This window comes from Perognathus longimembris, chromosome 1 (assembly GCF_023159225.1).
Source record: "Perognathus longimembris pacificus isolate PPM17 chromosome 1, ASM2315922v1, whole genome shotgun sequence".
In the NCBI taxonomy this organism is placed as follows: domain Eukaryota; kingdom Metazoa; phylum Chordata; class Mammalia; order Rodentia; family Heteromyidae; genus Perognathus; species Perognathus longimembris.
Genome location: NC_063161.1, coordinates 143676385 through 143691755, shown reverse-complemented (window position 1 = coordinate 143691755; position 15371 = coordinate 143676385). Strand labels below are relative to the sequence as shown.

Here is a 15371-nt window from a genome sequence, read left to right as displayed (position 1 = left end):
GTTCACCATGTGTCTATATCCTCACCTCTACTGCATTTTCTGGGTCTACTCGAATTACACATGCCTTCTATAGATTTAAGAGAAAGAGCTTCCTCATTTGAGCAGGTTTTCAACAGTGGGTTATACATGACTGTCCTGAACTCTTGGCTTGTTAAAACCATGTCCTAGTGCACCTGCTTCCTGGTCTGTATCCCATCCCTGCCCCATTCTCTGAGAAGCAGCGTTCAGCACCAGTGCTGTGTACAGAACCCAGTCACTCCCATGACACCAAAGCCCAGTCACATGTACATTTCCTAATCCTTGTCCTATGGGCAAAAGCTTCGGCCTCCGCCAGCCTAACCCCATCAATCCCTCCGCTCTCTCCCTTTCCCAAGCACTGATTGCACATTTATTTCCTTACTCAAGAATCCTCAAGTAGGTGTTACTACCTGAGGCAAACACTGGCTCCAGAGCACATATAGCATCTCCTCATCTATCTACCCACGTCCTCTCTCACTAATCCCCGCCATGAGATGCTCAAATCCATTCCATGCAGGCCCCAACACAATCCGGAATCTTCCAGTCTTCCTGCCTTGGGAGTGCTGGTCAAGCTATTCCCACCACTAAAAGTCCCCTTTAACCTCAAGGATCTGGTGAACACACACCAGCACCCAGGCAGATGTGCAGATAGATACTCACCAATCTCGATAACGAGCCTACCAACAGGATGAAAGAGCCCCTTCCCAACACTTGCACACCAAACCTCCACTTTCACTTCATATTTTAAAGTCAATGTTACTGGCCAAAAACCTATTTTCAGTTTTAAGCAACAAACCAAACTGCAAGTAGTATAAGAAAGAAAAAAAAAGGAGATTTACTGCCTCCTATAACCAGGAATCCAGCTAGCTGGCTTCAGGCAAAACAGCTCCAGAATACACATAACTCTGCCCTCCCTCCTCTCCTGCCTGCCTTTTCTTCTGCTTTTCTACAATGCTTGGGGACCAATCTAGCACCCACTGCTGCGTGCTAGGGAAAACTACATCCCTAGGGCTCTAGTTCTGTTTGTTGTTTTGCTTGTTTTGGGCAAGAAAGGAAGTTTGAAATCAGAACCTACCTTTTACTAGCTAATCTTCTGCTCTACCCCTGAGCCATGCCTCCAGTACTTTTTTATTCCAGTATTTCTGACTGTGATCCTATTTTTCATTTCTTGCTGAAGCTAGGATGACAGCCTCGTACTACCACACCCAGCTTCTTCTGCTGAGATGGAGTTTCACAGAGTTTTCTTCATAGACCGGCCAGAACTCATAATACTCCTGACCAGAGCCTCACACATAGTTGGGATGATACCTACCATATCTAGCTAGTGGTTGATAAGGTCTTGCATGCATTCCTCGATTGGTACTCTGATCTTCCGGATCTCTGCCTCCCAAGTGCTAGGATTACAGGTATGAGCCACCAGCACCCAGCTTCTGCCCTGTTCTTAAGTAGGAACTCACTGCACTATACTGCACTACACACACACACACACACACACACACACACACACACACACACACACACACACACGCACGCACACCTCACAATCTAATAATAAATTTCTCCCCAGCACTCATCTAACAAATCTCAGGGAAGACTGGAAGGCTCTTCAAATGTCTGTTAAGGACCATAGTTTGTCAGTGGAAATTTTTCATAAAAGACCAGAAGACAGAGAAGGAGAATCCAGGGTTGTCCTGTAGCCCAACTCATTCTGTTTCATGCTGCTTCCTTTCCAGGGCTCCCTTACTGTATGTTCACAGCTGTTACCAAGTAGTCCTGCCACCATACTGGTTCCCACAGAAGCCCCTGGCTTCTACCAGTACCCTCCTCCACCAACCATCCAGCGCTAAGGATGATGGGACAGCAGCTTCCTGTTAGTGCTGTTCCCTGGGTTACTCATCGTCCCCTGCTTGACTTGTCAGGTTTTCCATCACCTAGGTAACTAATTTTCTGTTCAACAGTCTCTCCATTTGAAGTATCCTTTCTGTTCCTCCATTGGACCACAATGGATACAGAAATTGACAAAGAATAGATGAAATATAAAAAGAAAATGTAAAGACCACAATACTGAGGAGAAAGAACCACACTTCACATTTACTAATGGCTCATTATGTGTCAGGTACTACTCTAACTCAGAAGTCACTGGAGCTTCATAGCAACCCAGGGATGAAGGTACTTCTGTTTTAACATGTGAGAAAACTGAGGCTCAGAGAAGTTAAATCAATTTGCTCTCACCACTGTAAGTAACAGAGTGAGAGTCAAATCAAACAGCGTGACTCCACAGCAAGCAAGGGCTTAAGGAAGGGACTAAACAGGGTCAAGTGCCACCTGCCAAGAGGCCAGGTGGTAAGACTAGAAGCATCTATGGATTTATAATAGGAAGTGGGGGGATGGGCGCACATCTGATTGTCAGAAACCAGGCAAAAGGAAGCTGAGTTCCCCCCAGAGGTTAGCCAATAGATATGAGAACAGCAAACCCTCAAAGTTGTGGAGTCCCCAAAATTAGTCATGATATTGAGGTAGAGAGCAACACAGTAGAGTTTTTTCACTCTAACGTTGTTTTTTTTGGGTCAGTCCTGGGCCTTGGACTCAGGGCCTGAGCACTGTCCCTGGCTTCTCCCCGCTCAAGGCTAGCACTTTGCCACCTGAGCCACAGCGCCCCTTCTGGCCATTTTCCATATATGTGGTGCTGGGGAATCGAACTGAGAGCTTCATGTGTAGGAGGCAAGCACTCTTGCCACTAGGCCATATTCCCAGCCCTCACTCTTACTTTGAACATGTGCACATGTTGATGGAAATGAGCCAGCTGAGAGAGTATAGAGGTCAACTTTGCTTGACTACAATGGAATATCCAAGGCAACTGTTATGAAGAGAAAAGGTTTAGACTGGGGATGTAGCCCAGTGATACACTATGTACTAAGCCTATGAGGCCCTGGGTTCAATGTCCAGCACCGAAAGGGGAGGGGGAGTAAGGGTTTATTACTTGGCTCATATATTGAACATCTATATCCCACCCTGATTTTATGTTAGAAACCATCTTCTTCCTTTCCCAGCACAGAGGGGCTCCCAAACACTCAATACACTATGTCTTAATATGGGGAACATGTCAATTTTGTTATATTTTAAATTGTACAGTCATTTTATTCTTTAAACTCTCTAGGCACATTTTTACTTACTTCATTTGTATATTTCTCTATTTTAAAGAAGACTCTCTCTCCTCATTCCAAAGGTAAAAAAGCATTTGATCTGGGCCTGAGCCCAGTTACAAAGACAGGTTTTGCATGCCTGACCCAATTTAGACACAGGGGACAGCAAGCAGCCCAGAGCAGAGCTTTCCTGGGCTTCCAAGAAGAGGTGGCTCCTTTTGCTGGAGCACTTAAGCTTCCCCAGCTTGAGAACACAACAGCACAGGAAAAAGCAGAGTAAGAGGTGGCAAGTGACAGATTCCCAACTTCACTTTAATGCGTGTTCCAGCCATTCCTGAAACTAAAATATCTGGGTCTTTTCAACAATGAGAGCCAATAGATTTTTCTTCTAGCTGCTATGCTTCAGTGGATGTCCCTTTAGAACAAATAGAACCACCTCAGGGGAATAAAGTCTTCTCCCTATTTCACAAGCCTGTCTGCTCCTTTCCTACAAGAGTCCAAAGACTTCCCTCTCCTGCTCAAGACACCACACACCCCACCCTCACAGCACTCAAAGGAAAGGCCAAAGTCCAAGAGGTGGGGGGCTGTAGGTCCAACACAGTCTGACTTCTTTCCCTTGTGACTGTCTGCTGCTCACTCTGCCTGGCCACACTGACCTCGGGGATGTTCCTTGACACACTGGGCCTGTGCTTGAGGCCTCTGCTTCCACTGGGCTCTCCACCTGACACTTTTATTCGACATCTCCCAGTAACTCCCTTAGCTCACTCACATCTCAACCCCCCAGCAAGGCCCCCTCTCCCAAAACCCCCTCTCCCTGCTCTACTTTTTCTCCCTTCCCTAGCAAAGGTAGTACTTCCTAATAGATGTGTGCCCCATGACTGTAGTACTTCCTAAGAGATGTGTGCCCCATGACCACAAGGGTCATTAGCTATGTTGCTCAATAATCTCAGGTTCTAGAATAGTGTCTGGCTCTTGGTAGGCCCTCACATCTTCACTGAATGGCATGAGCCTCCAGGACATAGAGTAGTTGCGCAAAAGTCAATGGAAGATGGGGGGAGGAGCCCTTGGTTCCCACTTCCTGACAAATGGCAAACAGGAGAAAGAAATCTGGAGGAAGCCACCTCTATTCTGAAGACCTGGGGGAAGGGCTGGGAATGTGGCTTGGCAGTAGAGTGCTTGCCTAGCATGCACGAAGCCCTGGGTTCGATTCCTCAGCACCACATAAACAGAAAAAGATGGAAGTGGTACTGTGGCTCAAGTAGTAGAGTGCTAGCCTTGAGCAAAAAGAAGCCAGGAACAGGGCTCAGGCCCCAAGTCCAAGCTCCAGGACCGGCAAAAAAAAAAAAAGAAGAAGAAGAAAAAAAAGACCTGGGAGAAGTGCAGGTGATGGGTGCAGGAAGAAGGTGGAACAGTGTGGTGAAAAGGTTAGGGATGAGGGGAGTGGGTGTTAACCACAGACCCAGCTTCAGAGGGTCAGGCAGATTCAAGTTGCACACACAAGTGGAAGCTGAGCCAGAGGAGAAAGAGCTCCCAGCAATTCACACATGAATGTAAAAAAAGGGAAATAGGTCAAGTGACTTTTTTACATTTCATCTGGAGAGGAAAGATGTAGTGATGTAAGGCCAGGTGTGTTTAGCTGGTATCAGAACAGTAAGTTCTTCTAACCCTTCTAATAGAAAGGATTCCTCTCAACAGCCACATTAGGTCTTTCTCTTCTTCTTGTATACTGCAGAGGCCTTTCAGAAGTGTCAGCTAGGCTGAGACTAGCCTGGCCTATCTGATCAGGCTACCCTAGTCATGGCACCATCCTGGGCTGCAGGAAGCAATACCCTTTTGCAGAACAACCTTGCCCTATGAGTAGCTTGTCAAACTTTCATTCCCCTTGCCCAGTACTGACCCGGAATCCTTGTCATCAGGGATCACAACCCCAATGTCCAATAAGGCAAGAAGCATGACAGACTTCTTTTAAAAAGTACTTTCTCAACAGCCCTGCAGTGACACTCATGCTGTTTAGGTAGGCAAGAGAAAACCAGGCAAAGGGAAGGCTTCCTTCCACTCTTTTGATTTCCCTCTTTACACATATGTACAAAGAACACATATGGGCCAAGATCAAAGGAAAATGTCACACCCGGAGAAAAGAAATGACAGTGCATATCCTCTAAGGAAAAGCGGCTTGCTCTAAATTAGACCCTTGGAGACTGGTGTCATTTAGACATTCCTTCCCCACCGTTGTTAGGAGACTTATTAAATGTTCAATAATTAATAGTAATATCTTCAAGATTCTCAAAGAATCCTGTGAAGGAAACTATCAGTAACAGGACTTAGGCCTCACTCCTGCCAACTAACCAGATCTTAGTTTTTAACTGGGCATTCCTCTTCCATTAATAAAATGGCCACACTTCAAGTATTGTCCAAGAGCAGGGCATTAAACCAATATTTAAGGCAGCTATCCATCTGGGCATGATGTAATCTCAATAACTCAGGAGGGTGAAGGGGGGGGGGAATCTCAAGTTTCAGATGTGCCCAGCCTACATAGTGAGTTCAAGACCAGCCTATACAACTTAGTGAGACCTTGTCTCACAATAAAAATAGAAAGAACTGAGGGTATAGCTCAATGGCTAAGCACTTACCTAGAATACACATACCCTAGGTCCAATCCTCAATACTGCAAAACATAAAACAACTGCCTGTAGGGGTAGGTGTATAGTGGTAGAGTAGAGCATTTGCTTGAAGCCCTGGGTTCCCATCCCTACCACTGGAAGGAGGAGGGAAGCTGACTGCAGTAGTGACTCTCCAAGATGGCCCCAATGCCCAATGATCTCCATCTCTGGTATTCACTCCCTATTATACATACCCTCTTTGTATGAGCATCAATGCTCATACAATGTATGAACCCAATGGAAGACAGCAAAGGTATGCCCACCTACATAAGATTGCCGGAATCTTGAGCTTCCTTGGATCACTTGCTCTATGGCAAACCAGTTGCCATGATTAAGAGCCCTACAGAGAACCACATGAATGAGCTTGAAAGAGAGCCTGCATCCTTCCCAACCCAGCCTTCATATGACCAGATTTCCTGAAAGACCTGAGTCAGAAGCACCAGCTCAGCTGCTTCCAGATTCCTCACCTACAGACACTATTTTCAGGTGTTACACAGCAATAGGTAATGTGTTACACAGCAATAGGTAATGTGTTACACAGCAATAGGTAATTCACAACCCTACACTGAACTGAGAAGGAAATCAGAAGCATTTACTTCAGTTCCTATCCAAAGAAAGCAACAAATCATTCAGTCATTCAACAATTCCTCCTAGAATGTCAAATATAGGCAAGGATTTCCAAGCTAGCTATTTTCTCATATAATCTAAAATCTCCTAGCAAATGAAAAGAACCATGAAGACGTGCATGCGTGTTAGCACACACACAGCTGCCTAATCTCCTTGGCTCGTGAGCATAAGTTCTCTTTTCCTAATGCTTTACAAACATTCTCAAAAGATATATCTAGTTCCACTAAGTCGTTTATGTCCATACTCATTGATAGAGTATACAGGCTAAAAACAGATGTTAGGTCTCCTGATTCCATTAATAGTGGGATACATTCAATATTTTACTAAGAGGAAATCATGATCTCTGGTGCTGAGAACAATTGAAATCTCTGCAATTAATGACTTAAGTGGTAACAGGAGCATTGGCAAGAGTCACAGCTCAAATCTTTTAATCACAGATGAAATGGCCATGTGGGCAGGAAGAAAAGCACCTCCTTCCCTCTTCAACGCTGCTGTCTCTCAGAGCGGCAGGAGGGCTGTGTCACTCTAAGAAGCTTCCCTGGGCACAAAGAAGGTCAAAGGGCGAGCTTTCTATCCATCAACCACAAAACCAGCCACTGCCAAACCTAAAGAGTGTGGTAGCCTGTCGTAGGTGAATGAAGCCTCAGACAGAAAAACCACAGAAAAGACTGTCCTCCGGCTGCTGGCAGGGGTCTGAGTCAGGTGACTCCTTGGGGCAAAGGCAAACCTAAACAAAGATTACGGCCCATATGACTGAGTGATGGTGGAAGACGACCCAGGCTGCACAGTCCTACCCCCCTACCCCCTCCCCCTACACACACACCCCAAAGCCATTAACTCCAGCTTCGGGGCAGTCCCAAGAACCCGGAGGGCTCTACAAGTTATTAGGCAGCTCAGCCTCCAGGGGATGCACCTGGAGCCTGGGACGCCCATCCCAGGATCCAGACACCCAGCATTGCACACACGCCTCCGGCCCACCAGCTGTCACCCGAGCACGCGACCAGAGGCGCCCATCCCCTCTGGCTGCTCTCCCTGCGGCGGCAGCTCGGAGACGATGCTTTTCTCGTGGGCTCCCGGGGGCTGACGGCACGCCCCGTACCCCAGGAAGGGGCTCAGGGTGGGCGCGGCCGGTGCTGGGGGGGGGGAACCCCCTCTGGGTTTCTATCACCCCCCCCACACACACACCGGCCCACACCCTCACCCTCCACAACCCCCGCAGGCGCGATAAGCTTCGCGGTCCCCAGCCCCGCTCCCCTACCTTGTCTCCGAAGCTGCGGACCATCAGCAGGTCCGGGCTGGGCGTGCTGTCGCCACCCACCGCCTCCTCGCTGCTGGAACCCGCCAGCGGGTGCGGCACGTCGCGCAGGGAGTGGGGCCCCGTGGACGGCAGGGCCTTGGGGGGCCCACCCGCCATGGCGCGCACCGCCCGGGCCGCGCCGCCGCCGCTGCCGCCGCTCCCTCCCGCTGCCGGCCGCGGCGAGCTCCCCGAGGGTCCTCCGGGTCCGCTCGGCCGCCGCCTGGAACGAGGCCCAACACCAGCAGCCGGGTGGGAACTGCCACCGCCGCCACACGCCCGCTGGTGGTCCTGCCTGTAGGGCTAGGCTGGGCTTTCCCGAATCCGCACTCGAGCCCGTCGCCCGTCAGCCCGCGCCTCGGCCCCGGGAACCCGGCCCGGCCCGACCCGCGCCGCCACGCCGCCCACCGCTCGCGGCCCCGCCCCCGCGCCGCCTGGGCCGCCCGAGAGGAGGGCAGAGGGCGGGGGCGTTGGGGGGCGTGGCGCAGACGGCCCCGCCCTGGCCCCGCCCCTCCTGCTCCTCCCTCCGCCTGCAGCCCGGCAGGAAGTGCGCCCTCAGTGTTCGGCCCGGCCCTTCGGGCATCTTCGGGGCCTCGGGGCCGGAAGGGTGACCCTGCGGAGCCCGCGCGCTGCCGCCCGAGCGAGGTGTAACGGGAAGCGAGGGTGGAAGGAGACCTTGCGGGGGTTTTGTTCCCTTCCACCCCCCAGCCACACCGGGGGTTAAGAGCTTTGAGGGCATGCACGTGAGTCAGAATTAACCCAAATTAGAATTATGATGCATCTCGTAGGATTCTATTAGAAAGCTCAGAAGGGTTAGAGAACCTAAAGGGGAGGGGGGCCGGTTCCCTAGAAGGGAGTGCAAGGAGGCAATGTAGAGAGCTTCCTCAGATTCACCCTGAGATGCCCTGATGTAAGGTGAGACCTCACAAGCGTGCACATCCCTAAATAGTGTGCCAAAAGTGATGTATCACTTCAACTCCCATTTTGGCCAAACGGTCTTTTGCAAGAATCTTGAGGTTCTAGTTTTTTATTGTTTGTTTTTTTAGGGGATGGGGGTTGTTTTTATGCATGTGTGCTTCCTTTCCCTGACTTTGACTAAGCTGGATGCTCCAGTTCGTTTGCTGTCATTGTAACTGGAGTTATAGACCAGAGGCCCAACTTGTCAAGTCTGGGTCTGGCTATTTTCCCCAATGTACCACATAAAGAGATGAGTAGTGGTAAGTGACAAGAGATGAGAGATTTATTGTGTAGCACAGGAATATCTGCCAGAAGAGGCAAGCTATAGGGGCATAGATATGAACTTTAGGAAAATTGGGGCAGAGGGTGACAGATGTACATAATTAAGTAGTGCTTGACAAAGTGTGGCTTCCTTGATCATTATCAGGGTTCTAGTTCTGTCAGAAGTTCTCCTCACTTGAGGGAAGCCTTCTGGTTCCATGGAATGATGACTCTGCTCGAAGCCATCTGGTTCCATGGAATGATGACTCTGCTGTCTGGTAGAGTATGGCCTCATCATTTGAGGTAATTGTCATTTGAGGGGTTATCTGTCCTGGAAAGATCTGCTGGTCCTTGGGTGTAGTTACAGCTCCCATCATAAAAGATGGTATATGCTTCAGTTCTGTCCTGAAACCCAAAATGATTTCAGGAGACCACAAGCAGATGAGACAGACACAAAATGGAGAAAAGGCACCAAGCTTTTCTCCTGCACCTAATAACTAACCAGCTCAAGTGAGGAGTCATTATTTTTTAGCAAGAGTAAGTTTCTAACTACCTGTGGTAGCATGGTGGAGATAATCAAGACATTATTTCCCACTCATTGGATAAATGTTCATCTCCTTTTCCCACCTTAGCGATCCCCTGACTTTCTATTTCTAAAGCCAGGTCATTAGAGGGTCATCTGCCTCTCTAGCAAAGACAGAAGTATGGTGGCTCCATGTGAAGGAGCAAAGTTTCCCTGCCAAAAAGTGGTGACAGTTCCTGAAGATGGAATTTATTTATTTATTTTTAACCAGTCCTGGGGCTTAGACTCAGGACCTGAGCACTGTCCCTGGCTTCTTTTGCTCAAGGCTAGCACTCTGCCACTTGAGCTACAACGCCACTTCTGGCCGTTTTCTGTATATGTGGGTGCTGGAGAATTGAACCCAGGGCTTCATGTATAGGAGGCAAGCACTCTTGCCATTAGGCCATATCTCCAGCCCCCTGAAGTTGGAATTTATTAAGGGCTTTACCATACTGTTTTCTCTAGACATAACAGGTGAAATTCTCTAGAATTCAGAATTGAAACCTGCTCAGAGACTCAATCAGTTTGAATGACCTCTTCTGGTTCTTGGTTTGAAACTAGCCTAGGCAGGAAAGGCTTATCTCCAATAAATCACAGAAAAAGCAGAAGTGGCACTGTGTCTCAAGTGGTAGAGCGGCTGGCCTTGAGTAAAAGGAGCTCGGGGACAGCACCCAGGCCCAGAGTTCAAACCTCAAGACTGGCCAAAAAAAAAAAAAAAAAAAGCCTCATGGGCTTTCCTCCCTGGGCTGGTGTTGAACCTGAACCTTGGATCTCAACCTTTTGAGTAGCTAGGATTACAGGTGTGAGCCACCAGCACTCAGCTATGGCAACAGTTATAAATGATCCACTGTGTGGTCTCTTGCAGTTGTACCAAAACTGCTATGCTTTTATAATCAAGAGCTACTTGCAATGACTGCAGACCCTATGGTCTGTTCTTCTGAATTAGAATTAAAATAAATAGCATAAATGTAAGTAGAAGGAAGAGTTCTATAGATGTGTAACATGTTTTTCTTATGATGTGGTATTATTTATTTTGATAATGTTGGATATCATGGAGATCTTTATTAAGATTTCACTGAGGGCTGGGGATATAGCCTAGTGGCAAGAGTGCCTGCCTCAGATACACGAGGCCCTAGGTTCGATTCCCCAGCACCACATATACAGAAAACGGCCAGAAGCGGCACTGTGGCTCAAGTGGCAGAGTGCTAGCCTTGATGGGGAAGAAGCCAGGGACAGTGCTCAGGCCCTGAGTCCAAGGCCCAGGACTGGCCAAAAAAAAAAAAAAAAAAAAAAAGATTTCACTGAGTTTCCTTCTCAAGATACTAGGACAAAGGGAAAAGAGATCAACATTTGAGTTCCTGTAAGCAATGAAGTTAGCAACAAGATAACCTCAATAAACGTGTGCCCTAGCCTAAACGGTGGGGAGATGGTCACCAAGTAGTAAGACTTACCATAAAGTAGTTTGGATAGACAAATCACAGCCAGGCATCATTTGTACTTAGATCTAAACCCCTTCCTTCTCACAGAAGTGTCTCTACTCTTATTAAATATCAGTTGTAGAGTTTTCACAACTATGTTGCATTCCAAACTCCGCTTCCTCAGTATGGGTCAGAATAGTGCTTTTCTATGCTCTTGCTAGGAAGGAAGGATGAAAGAAAGAAAGGAAGGGAGGGAGGGAGGGAAGGAGGGAGGGAGGACAAACGAACCAGAGTTCCTAAAATGCCATATGAAACAGTTTCTTTCTTTTCCAATTTCCTGGTTGGCCAGTGGCCTCTAGCCACAGTGAGTAGTCATCAACACTAAAGAAAGTGAATTTCTATGGAAAATTTTTGGAAGAAAGTTTCCACCACTAATTTATCCCAATCGTATGGTTCATATCACCATTTCCTGTTGCATTTCCTTGTTCCTTGGATTGGGAAATTGTCTTAGTAATAATGTAAGTGTCCCAGAGCATGTGACTACTTGTCTACTAAAAGTTTTGAAAGCCACCATGATTGGGGAGGCGAGGCAGAAGCACCGGAAGTTATTGTACCAGAGCAGCAGGTTGTGGTTTTAGTTGGAATTTATGGAGAAAGACAGACCTGGGTGGGGTCCTGAGGAACACAGAGGACACACATAGTGCAAGAGGAATGTCCCAAATGTCACCAGAGTCCAAGAATCTTGATGGCACAGGCCCTTCTCCATCCACAAAGAGCACTTAGCCTAGCACCTTTCAGGAAAATGGTCTTTGGGCTGCAGAATTCAGTAAGTTTGCCAAACTGGAAGCTTGTCAGCCTTCCAGGAAGCCTGCCAGGATTGCATGTGAGTACACAGATCTCAAAAACAAAGCAGAGCAAAGAAGCATTCTCTCATTCTTTCCCCTGGTACGGCGTGTGCTTAGGCCTTTTTTCATGTTTGTGTTAGCTGCTTATCCTCTTTGGGGTCTTAGTACAATCATAGCTTTATTCTATATGTCATCCCAAGCCCTGCATCAAAATAACACCACCACTTCTGAAGTGGATGGCTGCTGAGGAACAAAAGAGGTTTTCAGAAAACATTCAGAGTGACATGTAGCAAGCCACAGAGGGCTGCCTCACACAAGGGGGCCAACAGAGGGAAAATTGTGTGGACAATCTAAGTCAGCTAAAGATGACCCAGGGAAGAACCAAAGTCCACTTGAAGCCAGGATCTGAAGAGTTGTTCAAACAAGAAATTGGAACTTTCCCCAAAAACAGACAGGGTTGGGTAGGGTTGCTAAATGATAGGATCATTTCCTTTCTCTCCGTGTCAAAAAGCTCCTGGTAAGCATGGAGTCAGTCCCTCATGCTGTGAAGAAAGAACACCGTCATGAATCTCAAATTTTGTGGCACCTACGAATCACTTGTGAGAATGATAAAGTTCAGATTCTGGTGAGACAGAGCCTGAAATATATTTAATTGTTTAATTTCAAATCAAAATTTAATTTTTTTTATTTCAGTGCTGAGGACTGAACTCAGGGACTTGTGCTTGCTAAGCCACATTCCCAACCCATCATTTAAAAAATTTTTAACAACCTCCTACTTGTTGCTTATATCAGTGCCTGTCTATAGATTCCACATTGAGAAACACTATTCCCATAGTTTCATCCATTTCTGTAAACCATAAGATAACATTCCAAACGTCACTTTGTAAATAGTGTTTGTTTGTAAAGTGCTTACTTTGGAGAGATTTCCTGTTTTCTGAATGCTTGCTGAGAAAGCAAAAATCGATTTCAAAATCCTATGAGAAGGGGCTGGGAGTATGGCCTAGTGGCAAAAGTGCTTGCCTCATATACATGAAGCCCCGGGTTTGATTCCCCAGCACCACATATATAGAAAACGGGCAGAAGTGGCGCTGTGGCTCAAGTGGCAGAGTGCTAGCCTTGAGCAAATAGAAGCCAGGGACAGTGCTCAGGCCCTGAGTCCAGTCCCCAGGACTGGCCAAAAAAAAAAAAAAAAAATCCTATGAGAAGGCTGGGCGCCACTGGTACAACCCTGCCACCCAAGCTCCAAGGGATGCTAAGATGAGGAGGATCATACTTCCAGGCCAGACTCTGTATCTCAGTGAAAGAAGCTGGGTGTGGTGGTAAGCACCTGTCATCTCTACTACAACAGGAAGTGAAAAATAGGAGAGTCTTAATCCAACTTCACACACTCAGGCAGGAGCAAGAGCCTATCTCAAAATTAGCCAGCAAAACCAGTAATCCTCACACTGTAATCCTAGCTACTCAGGAGGCTGAGAGCTGAGGATCAAAGTTCAAAGCCAACCCAGGCAGGAACATCTATGAAACTCTTACCTCCAGTTAACCACCAGAGGGTGGGGGAGGGGGGAGGCAGAAATGGTGCTTTGATTCAAGTGGTAGAATGCTACCTTTGAATGAAAAAGCCAGGGGACAGCAACCAGCCTTGAATTCAAGCCACAGGACCAGCACAAAAGAATTAATTCCTAATTTTTAAAAAGTGAATTAGGAGCATGGGTCAGCAGTACAGTCCTTTCCTGAAAGTATGAGGCCCTGAGTTCAAAGACATACACCTCAAAAACAAAACAAAACAAAAATCTATGAGAGGATCTCTTTGTTCATAAACTTTAGTTTATTATTATTATTATTGCTGTTATTATTGTTAGATACATTCCAGGTGCTTAAGATTTAGGAGAAATGTTCAGATTGTAGAAAAGTCATCTTTTCTATCAGAGTGTGTTGCCATTTTAACTATTTTCAGTTCTAGGTTCTTCTGTATTGTTGCTAAGCCTCATCTGCCCACAAACCTTGCTGGCCAATATGTGAAGCCCTTGGGACTTGCCCACATTTGCCTGCCAAGAAGTGAATGTTAGCCCCTGCCTTTGCACCAGTAGCAAGTTTTAGCCATTCAAAAGCAGATTGTGAACCTGAGCTCAGCCAATCCTAGCAGAGGGGCAAGGCCTGCTGTGTTAGGGCTAAAAGGAGAACAGCTGATTGCTCTGAGTGCTTGGCTTGCTGTCTTTGTGTAGATGGTGCATTTTCCTTCAGAAGTAAACTTTGCCTTGCCAAGGCAATTCTTTGTTTCCGTATCTTCAATTGGGACTCCTGTGGTTGTTGAAGAGGATATTTATAACAAGACAAACTACACTATATTGACAGATTTGTTCCATAACTCTTGGTTGTTGTTTTTTTTGTTGTTGTTGTTGTTTTGGCCAGTCCTGGGGTTTGAACTCAGGGCCTGAGCACTGTCCCTGGCTTCTTTTTGCTCAAGGCTAGCACTCTACCACTTGAGCCACAGCGCCACTCTGGCTGTTTTCTATATGTGTTGCTGAGGAATCGAACCTAGGGCTTCATGTATGGGAGGCAAGCACTCTTGCCACTAGGCCATATTCCCAGCCCCCCTGTTCCATAACGCTTGACTGTGAAGTGGAGCAGATAACTTCTAGATCCCCACAAACTTTGGCCTGCCCTGTAGCTCTTAGTGGTTGAGACTCATCTGGCTTCAGAAATTCAATCTGCTGCCATCCCTGAAGGATATCTGCTACTACCTGGCTTCACACGGGCTCTTGGGGTGGGGGTGAAAGGATGGATGTGTGATCCTTTGTCAGTGTTACCAGCAGAGAGCTGAACTAGAGAAGATGTTGCACTGGCACTGCCCTGGCATTGATGAGTCTCTATCTACTCACTACCATCCCTGGTACTGGGGATCAAACCAGGGCCTAGTAGAGCCAGAGCTCTACCACTGAGCTACGTCTCCAGCCCTAGCATTAAGCTTTATTAACAGCGAGTCTCTGATGAGAATGGAATACTTACTGGTTGGTTTCAATTTCACACGAGTTGGGGATGGCTTGAGCTCTCGGTTTTCATAGCCAAGTTCCCATCCTGGCCTTGACTTGCTTCCTCATTCCCCCTAGGCCTTGTATTTCTCTGTCCCCCATGTCACCTTAAATGGGGCCTCATCCACAGCCACTAAAGAAGACAGTGGCAAAAGTATCAGAGACTAGGAAAAGAGAGCTGGAGTATAAGAATCAGGAGCTGCAGGCTCAGAAGATAACTTTCCGGAACTTCTGAGCAGCCTCTGAACAGGCATCGACATCATAGGAACCATTGAGCTTCCTGGTGTGGGAAACATGGCATGCCAGGTCAACTAGAACTGACTGTTCTGGAAAGCTTCTCTGAGCTAGCTGGGGGATTTGGTCAGGGGAAATGACTTCTCAAAATTCCTTCCTGACCATCTATATAATTTTGTTCAAATTAAGTACTAGATTATAGAGGTACCAATGCTATTTCTGGAGGCAGATAATTTCTTGGTTTAGATATATTCCCTCATGAAGGATGTGGCTGGCAACAGTAACTGCCCCCCCCCACTTTAATTTGAATGTTTTATTTTAGA

The 15371-nt window shown here is 47.2% G+C and overlaps 1 protein-coding gene across 1 annotated transcript in view; it reads right to left on the bottom strand.

Moving 5' to 3' along the window:
* Positions 1-8083, bottom strand: part of Snx30 (sorting nexin family member 30) — a 94355-nt gene extending 86272 nt beyond the window's left edge. Inside the window, exon 1 of the mRNA XM_048339363.1 lies at positions 7707-8083. Within this exon, the coding sequence (XP_048195320.1) occupies positions 7707-7862 (156 nt within the window). The 5' untranslated portion in view covers positions 7863-8083. The remainder of the gene's footprint in view (positions 1-7706) is intronic.
* Positions 8084-15371: the final 7288 nt, after the last annotated feature.